This window comes from Marmota flaviventris, chromosome 10, assembly GCF_047511675.1.
Source record: "Marmota flaviventris isolate mMarFla1 chromosome 10, mMarFla1.hap1, whole genome shotgun sequence".
Taxonomy (NCBI): domain Eukaryota; kingdom Metazoa; phylum Chordata; class Mammalia; order Rodentia; family Sciuridae; genus Marmota; species Marmota flaviventris.
In genome coordinates this window covers 55,976,900-55,991,896 of record NC_092507.1, presented here as the reverse complement: position 1 = coordinate 55,991,896, position 14,997 = coordinate 55,976,900, and the positions used below count along the sequence as shown (strand labels likewise).

The window sequence follows — 14,997 nt, the reverse complement described above, 5'->3', positions numbered from 1 at the left end:
TGGGAGAGTGGGCTGTCATTAAATGGGGATTTGGCTTGGAGTGAGACTTTCCCTTGCCCAGAATTAAACTTAAAATAGGTTCAGCCCAAGTGATCTGCTTCCCAGACTCTCAGAATCCACATTCCCCTAAAATATCCAGCAGATGCTCAGAAAGAGTTCAATAATCTGTTTATAGATTATATTCCTCATTTGAGAGAAATGCTTAACATCCTCAAATGTCTAATGCAGGCATTCTTGATTTTTCAAGGACACTGTGGGTTCATGCCTAAGTGGCCGGAGATACAGGCCTAATGCCTCTGTGAAGGAGGCACAGAAACCACAGAATCCCTAGGCTTACTTGTGTAGTGGATCTGCACCTAAGAGCCCCTGATTAATAGGTATCTCTCTTCCTGAAACACAAGTTCCCCCAAATCCTGCTCAGGAAACCATGGGTACTGTCTGAGGCTTTGCCTGTCTCCAGAGTTGTAGTGACATGTGAGGAAATTCAACCAAATCCACTTCATGTTGATTAATATGCATATTTCTTTTTGTTCATTGGAGCAGAATTTTATTACAGCCACAGAAAACTTGAACTTGGTAACTTTGAACCCTTGCAGAGAAGCGTAACCAGCTTAGCAGGAAAATTAGCAGCCTCATGACGTGCTGTGAATATAACTTCCCAGGCTCTGGTGTCACTGTCTCATGAAAGATAAGAACATAGGAAGTGTTTGGCCCAAGAAATTTCTCAGCCACATTCACCTCAGCATGAGAAATATTAATATGTGAAATTATTTTACTGTTGTTGTTAGGGATTTGATTTACAGTATTCTTTTTTCTTTCTTTCTTTCTTTTTTTTTTCTTTTCAGCACTAGGGATTGAATTTGGGGGTGCTATACCACTGAGCTATATCCCTGACCCTTTTTCATTTTTATTTTGTAACAGGGCTTCCCTAAGTTATATGGGAAGGTCTTGAATTTACAATCCTCCTGCCTCAGCTTCCCAAGTCACTAGGATTACCAGTGTGTACCACTGTGGCCAGCTTTATAGAGTTTTAAAAAATAGCTTTTCTTAGCTGGGTGTGGTGGTACATGCCTTTAATCCCAGTGCTTCAGGAAGCTGAGGCAGGGGGAATCGCAAATTCAAAGCCAGCTTCAGCAACTTAGTGAGGCCTTAAGCAACTTAGCAAGACCCTGTCTCAAAATATAAAAAGTGCTGGGGATGTGGCTCAATGGTTGAGTGCCCCTGGATTCAATCCCCAATACCAATAAAAAAAGTTTTTCTTGGATTTATATATTGAGAAAAGGATTGATGAGATAGTAAACCTCTCTTACTCTTTTTTCTAACAGGGGCTAATTTTTAGGTTCAAGTTCCTCATGCTCATCACTTTGGCCTGTGCTGCTATGACTGTTATCTTCTTCATTGTTAGTCAGGTAAGTGGACCCTGAGATGTTCTGGGAGAATGTCCTTGGAGAGATATCTCTACACTACATAGAAAGTTCTAGAGCTGCTGAAGAAAGGAGCAGAGTCTATCATTCTGACCAGCTGATCAAGCCTTGTTTATTTGGACCACTCTAGTCTGGGACTTGTTATCCATCCCCTAGCCATATGAACTGAATGATCCCTTTAGTATGACCTTGCAGGAGCTAAAAGATGCTAAGTAAATTGAATGCCTGCACCAGATTGAAGGGCCCATGTTTCATTTACTTAGAAGAATAAACTTTTCAAGCCCCGCAGCACAACACTAACAAGCAAGTATTAATTTGATTGCATCCTTATGTAACATTAACATAGATCCTTTTACAATCTGTCAACCATTCCGTAATTATAGTGCCACTTCTATGTGAAATGTTATTCAAAAGTCCCCTTGCTAGAACCCTATCTTTTCACTGGTTATTTCCCAAACACAAAATTTTGCTGTACTTGAAAATTTCAATAATTATGGTAACTTTAGAATATTGGTGGTGACTTGCTTTGGAAGTTGGAAAGTACTGTTTAAGTTGAAACTATATTTATTTGAGCTTCAGAAACACTCTTTGAGGTAATTAGGGTAGGAACTACTATCCCAGTTTTCCAGAATATGAAGTCAAAGAGCTTTAGAGACATTTCCCATTTATTCTATTTTCCAGCTGGGTGGAAATGTGGAAATGTTCCTTAACAGTTCTGGGGTTTAATTTATCTTATTAAACAATAGTACCACCCACAGAAGGTTGCTGTAAGGATCACAGGAAGTAACATTGCCAAGTGATTAGCAGAGCCCCTGGCACATCCTAAGTAAGCATGAATAGCTGCCCGCCAGTGAATGGCAGGAAGGCTGACTTGCCGAAGTATATGTAAGTCAGGGAGCACAACTTGGTCCTTCTGATTCTTTTGCTAGTGCCGTGTCATTCCTATGTCATTCCAACAGAAAGAAATTTGGTGGGACAGGAATGAGACTGACTCCATTCTGCTATCAAGTTTCTTCTAGTACAACTCCAAATGGACTCCCTTAGCAACCTGGTGAAGGCTATGAGTCTCTCAGAATGCTTCTAAATGAGTTTAAAGAGAAAATTAGATTTCAAAGGAAATTTCATATAAATATACATTCCCTTTGAAATCCAAAATATTTATATCCTATGATTATGCATATTACAGATCTGTATCTTCAAAAAGTCTAAATAATGTGACAATATCATGATTTCTATTGATGATTCATAGGTAGTACTAATACCATATGGGTTTGTTGACTACATTTGTAATTGAAGGAAATGCTTTCATTTACAGACTGATGAAAATAGAGAATTTGGGGGGTTTGGGGGGCAGGTACCAGGGATTGAACTCAGGGACATTCAATCACTGGGCCACATCCCCAGTCCTATTTTGTATTTTATTTAGACACAGGGTCTCACTGAGTTGCTTAGCACCTCACAGTTGCTGAGGCTGGCTTTGAACTCATGATCCTCCTGCTTCAGCCTCCCAAGCCACTGGGATTATAGGTGTGCACCACCACATCCAGCTGGGAATTTTTTCTTATCACAGTTCTTGGGCCCCTTGAAATCCATCCAAGGAAACCCCACATTAGGAGCCTCAGCATCCTGTTGGCCATGACTGCTGGGAGATGTTAGTTTTGCTGGCTCTGCTAAAGTCTAAAGTACATGTGGTTTAAAATAAAACAATAAGCTAAGTACCAGTGATGCTCTATGATCCCAGCAGCTTGGGAGGTGAGGCAGGAGGATCACAAGTTCAAAACCAGCCTCAGCAACTTAGTGAGGCCCTAAGCAACTTAGTGAGATCCTGTCTCAAAATAAAAAAAAAATAAAAATAAAAAGCATTGGTAATGTGACTCAGGGTTCAATCTCTGCTACCAAAAATAAAATAACCTGTATGTCCTCATATGTTCTGTTCACCCCATCTGCTTTGACCTGCAGCAATGTGCTATGTTTGTATCCAAGCGATTGTGTATAAAAATTTGGAAATTTTGCTCTCCACTCTGAATGCAGTAAAACTATTTCCAAGTCTGAATGAGATTTTTATTAACCAGCTCAAACACCCATAGTGAAGTCAGGGAGTCTGAGGCCTGAGGCCTCCCTTGGCCAGTTCCCTCATGTGATCAAATGGTTTCTGATTCCTCTAGTCCCTCAGTGTGGGCTATGACAACTGTCCAAGACCACCAGGCTGAGAGAAGGGAAGAAGAATTGCCAGTTCAGTGGTCTAAGGAATGAAGGGCACTTTCTACTCTTTGCTCCCAGGAAGGCAGAAAGGAAGGGCACTTCAGTCCTGATGCATGCTCCTGCCACTTTAGAAAGCTGGAGTCCTTCTCCCCACCCCCACATCTCACTGTTGTCTCTGCAGAGTTCCTTCTACCTGAAGTGAAGAGGGAACTAATCCTTAAATTGTTTGCATGTTGCCAGACTTTAACCTTGCACATGTTTAATTAGTGTACTTTTTAAAGCAGCGGAGGCCATCTTCCAAGGAGCATAGTTTGTGGCTTTTCTGTGGAGAAAAAGATTAATATTCCATTGCCCCAGTATCCGGCTGCAGCCTGTGGCAGGCTTTTTATATCTACTGCGATAGTTGGCCCGGAGTGGATTTCAACTCTGAGGGGGTAGCAATGAGGCCTTTTGAATTCCATTAGCTCCTCACATTCCTCCTGCTGGGTTTTTTTTTTTTTTAAGGTTTATTTATAGACATCTAAGACGTTTTCCAGCATAACTCTCGGTGTCCCAGGTACTGTATTAATATAGTCATCAGAGGATTTATTTTCTAATGTCATTTTGGAATGTCAGAGCAATGAGCTCACCTGAAAGAAAACCTATTGGGTAACTTTTTGAAATGGATCCCAGCCCTAGGTAAAAGGAATGTTTTAAAACCCCCATTATACTCTCAGGCTTGCTGGGAGAGCTTGCATTTAAGCCCCCTGAAATATAATGCGAGGGGATCTCGCCAGGATATTGAAGCTCTGAGGCTGGGAATGAAAGGCCCACGGGAAGCTGTGGAATGCGGTGACCTTGAGGCTTTGTAGCTGGGGACTGAGGTGCAGTCTTTTAATGCCTGCCATTTTAATGGCCTCAGTCATAGCAACCAAGAGATGGTACATCGCAGTCTGGTCTTTTGGCCCCTTCCCTCTGGAAAAAAAAAAGAGGCGTTCCATTCAGAGGTGGTGGCAGTAGGGAACAGAAGTGCAATGCAGGGGAGAGGGTCACTGGCCTTCACTGAGGGGACCCCCAGGTGCCTGACATTCAGGTCAAGCCACATGCGGCAAACTCCCAGAGAGCCTGTCTCCATCTCTTTTGTGTGTATGTGTGATCACTTCATTCTGTGACTTATAGAGGAGACGTTTCCGGTAAGAGAGCCTGTGTCTGGGATTTGGAAATCTTGTTAAGTGGAATGTTGGTTGTCAAGACTACTGGGTGTAAAGGATTTGACCTTCACTTGGCTCCAGGGGTATAATTGGGTGGTTTCACACAAAAGTAAATTGTTGAGATGTAAAATCAGGAAAAACAGGAACTTTTAGAAATAAGACTTATACAGAAGGGGATGTAATTAAAAATAATAATAATAATAATTTGGGCTAGCTGATTTTTCTCTCTAAAAGGGAGAGGAATATTAGTAATATTTGGGTCTACAAAACTTGCCCTGGTGTGGCTGCTAATTGTGGTTCATACTGATGGGAACGTGCTCAGAGCTCAATATGTCTCAGGCATGAGTAACTCAGAGAAGAAGAAGAATACACATTCCAGTCTCTAAGCAGTGGAGGTGCACTATCTCGACAGTTCATTTTTGCAGTTCAGCCTTTTTCCATGGCCAGAAATAATGTATTTACAGATTACAAACTCAGTAGATTGGTGAATCTCCAACTTCATCCTAAACAATGTACATGCCCTAGAGGAAACATGAGACAGGGACATGAATCTGCTGTCTCCTCAGTCACACTAAGTAAGCTCCTGTATGCCCTCATAGTATGAGCATCCATTCTGTGGTTCTAAGGTAAAATGATATTTTGTATATATATCCAGTTTATCATATATCATACATTACTGATCTAGAATATAGTGATATATGCTACTATACAAATTTGAATCTACAAACCTATGTGAGTGTGTGCGTGCATGTGTGCATGAGGATATATATATGTGTGTGTGTGTGTATATATATATATATATATATATATATCCTCATGCACACACGCACACACACACACCCCTTACCAGGCCTACAGACTCTGTATGTTGTGGAGAACACACATACACACATACACACACACGTATGCATACATACACGTACACACATGCTTATGTGAGCACACATGCGCGCGTGCATGCACCCACACACACACACACACACACAATGAACAGCAAAGTGAATTTCCAAAAGAAACTTGGCCTTACACGGGAGTTGATGCCTTCAGAGACTGACCCCCATTTACAAGAGTATTCTTATCCTTGTATCACATGATGGTTAAGACCACCTTATTCTGGAGTCAGACCCATGATCTTAGCTCAGCAGTCTTGAGTAGGATACTACCTACACCTCTCTGTACCATAGTTTACCCCTGTGTTGAGTAGAAACATTGAGTAGACTCAATGATACTTCTGTATTAACATGCTTGGTATAGTGTCTGGGATGGCATGAATATTTAATATATTTAATACATAATCATTTAAGAACCTTTGCTCTATCTGTGTTAACCACTTGTTTTAAGTGATAATAAATGAGTATGACTGAGAGTGATACTTAAATTAATTCACGCTTATTACCCCTCGGCATCTCCTCTCACACTGAAATGCAATTATTGTGATTTACTGTAGACTGTAATATTTTCTTTTTTACTTTTTGGTCAGAAGATTCTTGAGTGGCTGTTTCTACCCCCACTTTCTGCTTCCATGTGGTTGCCCTGGTGTCCTAGCACATCCCTGTACTTCTACCCCTATTAATTTAGCAAACATCGGTTGAGCATCACTGAGTATGAGGCATGCAAGTTGGTGCTTCCAAAGATGGGGTCAGTCATGCTGATCCTAGCAGGAATTAATTTCATTAAAGTTGTCAGTACTGGGTGTTCCCAACTCGTAACACAGGATATAGGCTCTCTTACAGGCCCTTCCTCTTGCAGAAGGGCTCACTGTTCTAACAGAGTAGGAAAACAATCATATCCCATCTTGCTTATAGCTCCTTCCGCCTGGCCTCCTCTCCTTAACCCTGTGAAGGGGAGTTCTCTCTGCTAGCACACTGTATCCATGTATTTCCAGGAAATATCTTAAAGCTTCCTTCCTCTTTCATTATAGGCATTAAAAATCATCATAAGATGCTCTAAGTACTATAGGTTTTAGTAAATTAGGATATTTTGGACTTAAAAGTAAGAGGAGTGACATTCAGAGATGTTTCTAAGAGGTCTTAAGTAATTTGAATGCTGATATATGACTTAAAATCAGAAATGGTGATAAAATCCTTCTTAGTCTAAAACCACTCCTGAATATTTTATTTATAGTGAATTATTTTCCAAAATAAAGAAGACCTCATTGTATTGGTTTGTTTATGAGTCATAAAAATGAACATTTATATTATGTATCATGAAGGCCAAACTAAAGTCTATAGTTGGGTAAACCAGCAAGCAAACCAGAGCTGTTTCCTGGTTCCCTGACACTCCAGGTCTTTAAAAGGTAAAGCCTATGCTTAACCCTTCACCAGGCCGACAGCCCCAGTGGGTCACAGGGAACATAGACAGCATTGCAGGAAGCCTGCTCATTGTATCATAAATAGGAGGTGAGATCAATCTGTTTGTTCAAGTCATTAACATTTAGATCCAGCTCGCCATCTTACAGTTTACAAGTGACTCCTAGAGAAGGTTTTTATAACTCAAGCTCATTGAATTGTCACAGCAACATTTATCCAGTTCTTTCTTTTATTCCCATTTACAAGTCCTGTAGCAAGGAGAAGCAGTCAAAATCATTTCAGTGATCTTAAGAGCTGGTACAAATTATTAGTCACTCAGCTCAATGGCTCTGTTGACAGTTCCTAGAGTAATCCATATGTCTTCAGGCCACCCTTAAAACAATTACCAAGTCATTAACACAGACAAAAGCAGCTTCAAAACATCTCTTGCAGAATTGCAAAGCATATGAAGGCCTCATAATTACCTTTGTGGGTGACTTACCTAGAGTGACATTTTATACATAAATAAGACATTGCTTATTGTATGCCAGGCAGTTTCTAGAAGTATTTTTACTTAATTCTCCCCCATGACCTTTCAGGTTTTTATTTTACACTTAAGGAAACTCAAGCTCAGAGCTTTCGTCTCTCTCTTGTCTTATTAAATAGTGAGTGGTATGGCCTGGATGTGGATTGACCTGTGTTCATTGAACATCTTGGTACTTTGGGCACTGAGGATAGGCAGCAAGCAAACCAGAGTTGGTACGTGCATGCAGGGAGTTTACATCTAGCTGGGAAGTCCACAGAGAAGGAATTATGATTGTGGATAAGGGTTAGACTCAGACACAGGCTCTTTAACTAAGAGATTACAATAGATGGCTGTTGGCAGGAAGGGACACTCCCCAGGTGATGCTAACATGACGCCAAGGGAAAAAAAACACTGACATTGTGCCTGACGCATAGTAAGCCCTCAGTTTTCACTGGTATGATTCACATTAAAACAGGGAGATTTACATGGCCCTTGACTTTTTCCATATGTGAAAGAGTCCTGGTTTTTGTGTTAATTGGTTTCTGGATTGGTGTTATTTTTTTTTTGTTGTTGTTCCAAGAGAATGTCATTTTCCTTTTCCACAGGTGACTGAAGGCCATTGGAAATGGGGCGGTGTCACAGTCCAAGTGAGCAGTGCCTTTTTCACAGGCATCTATGGAATGTGGAACCTCTATGTCTTCGCTTTGATGTTCCTGTATGCACCGTCCCATAAGAACTATGGGGAAGACCAGTCCAATGGTGAGTCCCAGCCTCCTTAGCACAGCTTCATTCAGGATAAGCCAGCTTCTGTCTCTACAGGATTTAAATGGCTAAAGCTCTGGGTTCATCACCTTCCTCCAAGTGTCCCCCTAATACTGAGATACAGTGAAGGCACATCCCAAGGAACTCTATAGACACATAAAACAAAAGCCAGCACAAGTCAGATAGTTCTTCAGGTCCTCATTTCTTAATATCTAAAATGCATTGAGAATATTTCATTCTATTCTAAAATATGTCCCAGTTTAATACAAAAAAAATCAAATTTGCTTTCCTCAATTTTTTTGATCAAAATTAACTGTTGGAAATAATCTTTATATTTTTTCTTCCAACATGAAAAGATCCTAAAATATAAGGTAGAGGAAGTCTGGGCCCTGAGAGTGGAAGATGGGATGGTCTTATTTTTCCTACTCAGTTTTCTTTAAGGTTTATGGGATTTGTTTCTCTCTCTTTCTCTCCTCCTGGATCCTTTTTTTTAATTATTATTATTGTCATACTAGGGATTTAACCCAAGGCCTTGCACATTCTAGGCACCATTGAGCTATACCTCCAGCCCTTCAAGAGTGTTTTTTGACAAACATTCAAACCAGTGGCCCTTCTCCTGTCTCCAGAACTTTCCTGTCTTCCAGTGCTGCTGTGTGTTATCTTTTCCTATCTTATAGTCACAGAACCTGGATATGATGATACCTAAAGGAACCTTAGAGTATTTAGCCTCTCTGATCATTTTAGAGATGAGGAAACTAAAAACCAGAAGAGAAGCACTTGCCACGAATTTCTCAGCTGGCCATGGCAGTGAAAAGGAATTATTGCTGCCCAGGCCAGTGCTGTTAACCTAGGATAGGTGACCTGGTAATAATTGATTTAACAGATCCTTTGCTGTTTGGCTCCAACTTTATTCTTTCTTCTCCTTTACCTTCATTCTTCTGTTTTACCTTAGCTACGTATTTGCTGTTCCCCAAACATAAGGTGAACTTTCTCAAATGCACTAGTGAGTGTAAGTCTATCTTGGTGCAGAATACAAGGTAGCAGCAGCCCCTCAGTGCTGAGGCTTGACCTCATTTTTAGGAAGTGCTCATTGGGTGTGTTGAAGGAATGGATTCCACATACCACCTTCATGTGGGCCTGATGAAACCCCTACCCCTATTTTGGGTCCAGACAAAATGCTGCCTTCACTTGGAAGCCTCCTGATCACTCCAATTAGAATCCATCAAGTTACACTGAATAGAGTTACGTTGTTACATGGGATGTTGGTGTGTTTAAGGAACCTACCAGCAGTTAGGTTGAACAGCATTAATGAGGTTTTCACTGCAAGTCATCTGAATGCCTTTAGTACATTAATTTGTAACATAAGTTTTTTTAGATAAGGTGGGGGTAACAGCATTTCTTTCAACTATTAGATCACTTGTTCCTGGAGCCCTTTCCCCTGATAGAATGTCACTTGGTACTGGTATCCTGAGGAACAAGCCTGTGGAGCACGGGTCCAGTTTTAACTGGGTAGACGTGAGATGAGTCTGTCTGGACCGTTTTGCTCCCCTGCTGTAGTGTTCACTCCTGAAGGGCAGTAGAGATGGTTCTTAAAGATGCTTTAGACATGTTGAATGAAGTGATATTTTAGAAGCAAGAGTTCTAGATCAGCCTTTATTTTTCACACATGGGCCCATGATCTTGAGAATGACAGAAAGGAAAAGAGGGTAATGACATATAGATAGAAACAAAAAGGATGACAGAGAAGAGGGCCTCTGTTCTAGGGGCCATGGGTAGTGGAGCAGCCTCAGCTACCATCTGTCTTTGTACTCTTCTGGCCACTTCCAGGTGACAGCATCCTGGACATGAGATTTCTCTTCCTTTCTACACCTTCACCTATTTGGAGTCAAGACTAGTTGTTACCATTTTAGACCCATCTCTGGCTATGAATCCTGAGTAAGAGTAAAGGCTTCACTTCCCTACCCACGGTTCTGCTCTCAGTTTGACCAACTGCCTTTCTAGAAGGTTTGGAAGCTAGAGAGCCATCGGCTTCCATTCCACTGCTAGCACTCAGTGCTTTTACCTTGTGCATGGGAAGTGGGGGTGTATAGCCTCTGGAACATGGACCTTCAACATGACAGCAGGAAGAGATTCCGGGCTTGCAGACAAGAACCTTAATTTCATTTCACAGTCATCCTGCCAGACTTTGGCAAACCACATGGCCTGGCCTTGACTGAAGTAGGCGAAGTTCTTGTCTTCCAGGGAAACTCCACATAAAGCAGTGCCTGCACTTCCTGGATGGTGTCCTAGCACTAATGTGTTGCAGGGGTTGAGTACTGACTGTGTGCTGCCGCTCTCTCTGCACATGAACCCTTCTGCTGGTTGTTTTTATTGTGTGATCCCTGGCAAACCTCTTAACCCTCTGTGCACCACTTCTCCCAACAGTTCAGTGGTCTCTCTTAAGTCCTTCTGAACTGTGACATTCAATGCCTCTCTTTCTTCATGATAGCAAAGAAGGGGCACGGGGGCACTTTCTGTCACTGCATGACAACCCAGGGCATGATATCTGTCACAAGTAAGGAGTATCCAAATGTTGGCAAGAATGCCTGGCTCCAGCTTGGTTAGGCTGATGGACCTGCCAAGCCAGGGATTTTAGGTGGATCCCATCAGACCCCTCACCCTTCACAACAGCCTACCTGCTCTCTAAAGCTCACAACCGAGAATCAGAACTCCATCCTTTCCTCATCAGGATTTTTTGTTGAAGACAGCTTGAGCTATTATTTCCAAGAAAGCTCAAAAACTAGTTCTCAACAGGAGGCCACATCCCTGGATTCCTTCACTGATGGCTGTTTGGAAGTATTTGTGGTTGCTTTGGATTGTCACTATGATTGGAATGTGCCACTGGCACTTAGTGTCCACATTCTAGAGATGCTAAATGTCCCGCAATGAAAGAAATAGGTTCTTGCAATGAAGAATTGTCCTACCTCAAATGCCAGCAAAGCCCTGGGGGGAAAACATTCTTCCAGTATTTTGGTGGTTAGACTGCTTTGGTACTCCATGCTGATCACAAACACAAAAGCCATATGCTTTCGCAGTTTTCCAGTGGTAGCTCCACAGCTTGAGCCCTTGCAGCTTGTACCTTGTGCTTTCTGTGTGGTACCATGACCTCATGTAGTCAGAAGGGTCTCTTCCATGTCAGGCTCTCTGAACACTTTCCTTCTCTGCTCTTCTTCCCTTTTTACCTCTCCATCTTCCACCAGGATGCACAGTGTGTCCGAAGAATTATGGAGCATTAGCCAAGATTCTGAAGCTCCTTGGAAATATCTGGGAATATTTCATGGAAACCTAAACATGAACCCTCAGGAGGATATGCTGTATTTTAAAATCCCCTGAGTGTCTGGATGGTATTTTCTCCCTCCCCCAACCTTCCCATGCTCCTTTTTAATTAGCTTGGCTTCCCCCCACCCCCATCCCCCCACTGCACTTACTTCTAAGGCCCAGAGCCAAGAATTCAGATCTCTTCTATGGAGAGTGAATCCCAGGCATGTGGTGCTTCTTTTCTTCATGAGATGGGTCCTAGATGAATCGCTAGGGAGAAAACCCATTTCCAGGAACTTGACAAACAGTTTCTGATGCCAAAGGGTATATAAAAGGGAAAGAACTATAGAGGAGTGTTCTTTTGTTTAGGGGGGTGGAGAGATGCCAAGAAACATGAGGAGATGGGTTGGAAAGGAATAGATGCTTGCTTCTTCCTTTGGTCATGGAATGCACAGAGAAGAATAAAATGGGCAGCAGTTTCAATTGAGGGTCACTTTCCAGAGAGCACTTCCCCTCATGAGTTTCTGTTTTTCTTTCACTGCCCGGATCAGAGAGTGACCCTTCACAAATGAACTACCGAGCATCACAGTACTTAGCACTGTGCTATGTTGGATGAGATGGAGGGACAGAGATGGCCCTTGCTATCAAGGAGACATTATCCTGATCTGGGGACAAAGTATCTTCACCTGCATTTTGAAATACAGGAACTGGCAGGACAGCTGCAAGCCAGTGTGCTCACTCCTGATAGACACTGCAGGTGTGGGGGGCTCCTCCTGTTGCCTGATTTCCCAGTGCTACAGCAGTAGTGCAACACATTCACATGAATTGTTGAACATAGACACACACACCCATTCACTCTCTCTTTCTCTCTCTCTCTCTCTCTCTCTCTCTCTCTCTCTCTCTCACACACACACACACACACACACACACACACACACTTACCTGGCCCTCTGTGTCCTGGAGTCCCACATTTTCATATTTAGCCAACCACAGATTAGATATACCCTTAAAAAAAAAAGCATCTGTACTAAATATGTACAGACTTCTTTTTCTGGTCATTCCTTTTTAAACAATAGAGTATAACAACTCTTTAGCATGACATTTACATTGTATGCGGTATTATAAATAATCTAGAGCTGATATAAAGTATTCAGGGGGGATCACATAGTTCTATGCAAAGACACTATGGCATTTTATATGAAGGACTTCAGTATTTAACCTTAGAAGGTTCCGGAACTAACCCTCCATGGATACCAAGGGACACCTATATGTGTGTAATTATCTTGTGTGTACATGTATGTGCATTGGTATGTCTCTCTCTCTCACACACTCACACACGCACGCACGCACACACACACACCGTTTTAAAAAATGCAACGATGATATTCTGGTTCTCTTTCCTTCGAGGAGCATTTACATTTTTCCCCTGCTGCTGACTTCATTAAAGCTGTTCTTTTTACCTGTTGCCATAACCAATTTATGAATCATTCTGGATATCTTCCCAGGCAGAAATGAACTGCAGTGGGCTAATGTTGACCCTTTTCTTGGGGCAAAAGCACCATCCCCAAAGGGTACAACAGCAATACCCTGTACTCATGAAAAACTGTTTAACTCAGTAGGTCACTAATCCATGTGGGAAAACAATAAAGTAAGAGCAGGTCATGAAGTCAGAAATTTCTGGATTGTAGCTTTGATTTTTGTATTCTTTTGCCTACACAATTCTTGACAAGAATGTTTTGGAAGAATTATGGGAAACTGTATTCCCGACTGAATGACTACCGTGAAGGGAACGAGAGATGCCCTAATCGCCACTCGGGCCTTCCTGTTTCTGTGCCTGTGAAATGTTAATGTCTGATGCACTCAAGCTCCTGGAAGCAACAGCAGTATCCCCAGGTCCCGTGTCTTGGTCGCCAACTACCACGTGCTGCCAGTATTACTTCTGGAAGCTGCTGCTTGTTTCACAGAGCAGTGGCTTTAGTTGCCTCCATAAATGCTTGGATTGAGCCGTGGGGCCTGACAGTGTCTGTCATTTACTTCAGTCACCCCCTGGTTGTATGTTGGATGATCCGTCCTGGGCCAGCCTGGCTTTCCCTTGATGTCTGCAAACAGTGATGGAATTGTTCTTATCTCCAAGGCTGGACCAGACCCTAAAGTGGCTCTCAACAGCCTTTTCCCATTTCCCAGTGAAGGTGGGAACCAAGCGACAGTCCTTTGCCAGCCTGAACCTCCTACTCTGCTATTTGTAGTCAGGTACTTTCTTCTTCTTGCCTCTCTCAGGGATGTTGTCCTACCAGTGACCTGAACTTTCATACTTATGTCATTTAAAATCATCTTCTCTGTGTCTTAAAATTACTGTCACCCTGTCCCACTGGGGGCACTTCAGTCACCTTCTTGAAGAGAACTTTCTGCTTCCCAAATGTATTAGTTTGGTAGGGCTGCTATAACAAATACCACAGGCTTAGTGACTTAAACAACAGAAATTTATTTTCTTATAATTTTGGAGGCTGAAAGGATAAGATCAGAGTCAACAAAATTGATTTCTTCTGAGAGCTCTCCTTGGCTTGTAAATGGCCATTTTCTCCCTGAGTACTCACGTGGTCTTCCTCAGAGTGTATCTGTATTCCAGTCCCCTTTCAAAGCACACTGATCATTTTGGATGAGAGCTCATACCAATTATTTCTTTTTTTTACTTAACTACCTCTTCAAACACCCTATTACCAAATACAGCAACATTCTGAGGTATTAGGGGTTAGGATGTCAACATGTGACTTTGCATAGTGGATACAATTCAGTCTATGACACTGAGATTTTACTCAAAACTTCTAGGTTTAATTTTGTCCCTCTCCTTGGAGTCATATCCTGGTATGGGGTGTCTGGAGATGTCTTTGAGGTTGTTGGAAATGGCTCCCTATAGCCTGGTATAACTATCTCTTGTGTTTAAGATGGATTAAGAGATGACTGGACCCAGGGTCTCTAAACCTTGTCTCACCAAAGCCACTGTCTCCCAGGAAGGATCCTCAAAGCTGAGCCATCCCAAGCCATGCCTGCTCTCCAGAGGAGAGTTTTTCTCTAAATCCTAGTAGGGAATACTAGTACTGATATGCTAGGCTAGTCTCAGCCAGGCAGAGCAGGGTAGAGCTGGGCTTCCTACAACAGACAGATATTGATGAGTATTTTAATGAACACTTACTACATACTAGATGCTTTGCTGGATATTTCTTTTCTTTAAAAAAGAAAAAATTAAAGTCAAAAATAATATTGCCCAGCATTTTATTTTTTAATATGTTAATCATATTAATACCTTAACT

At 42.0% G+C, this 14,997-nt stretch overlaps 1 protein-coding gene across 1 annotated transcript in view; it reads left to right on the top strand.

The window, feature by feature from the left end:
* The window catches only part of Wls (Wnt ligand secretion mediator), a 101,101-nt gene that overhangs the window by 75,383 nt on the left and 10,721 nt on the right, over nucleotides 1-14,997 (top strand). The window contains exons 10-11 of the mRNA XM_027949469.3: nucleotides 1,326-1,409; nucleotides 8,236-8,389. Of these exons, the coding sequence (XP_027805270.1) occupies nucleotides 1,326-1,409; nucleotides 8,236-8,389 (238 nt within the window). The remainder of the gene's footprint in view (nucleotides 1-1,325; nucleotides 1,410-8,235; nucleotides 8,390-14,997) is intronic.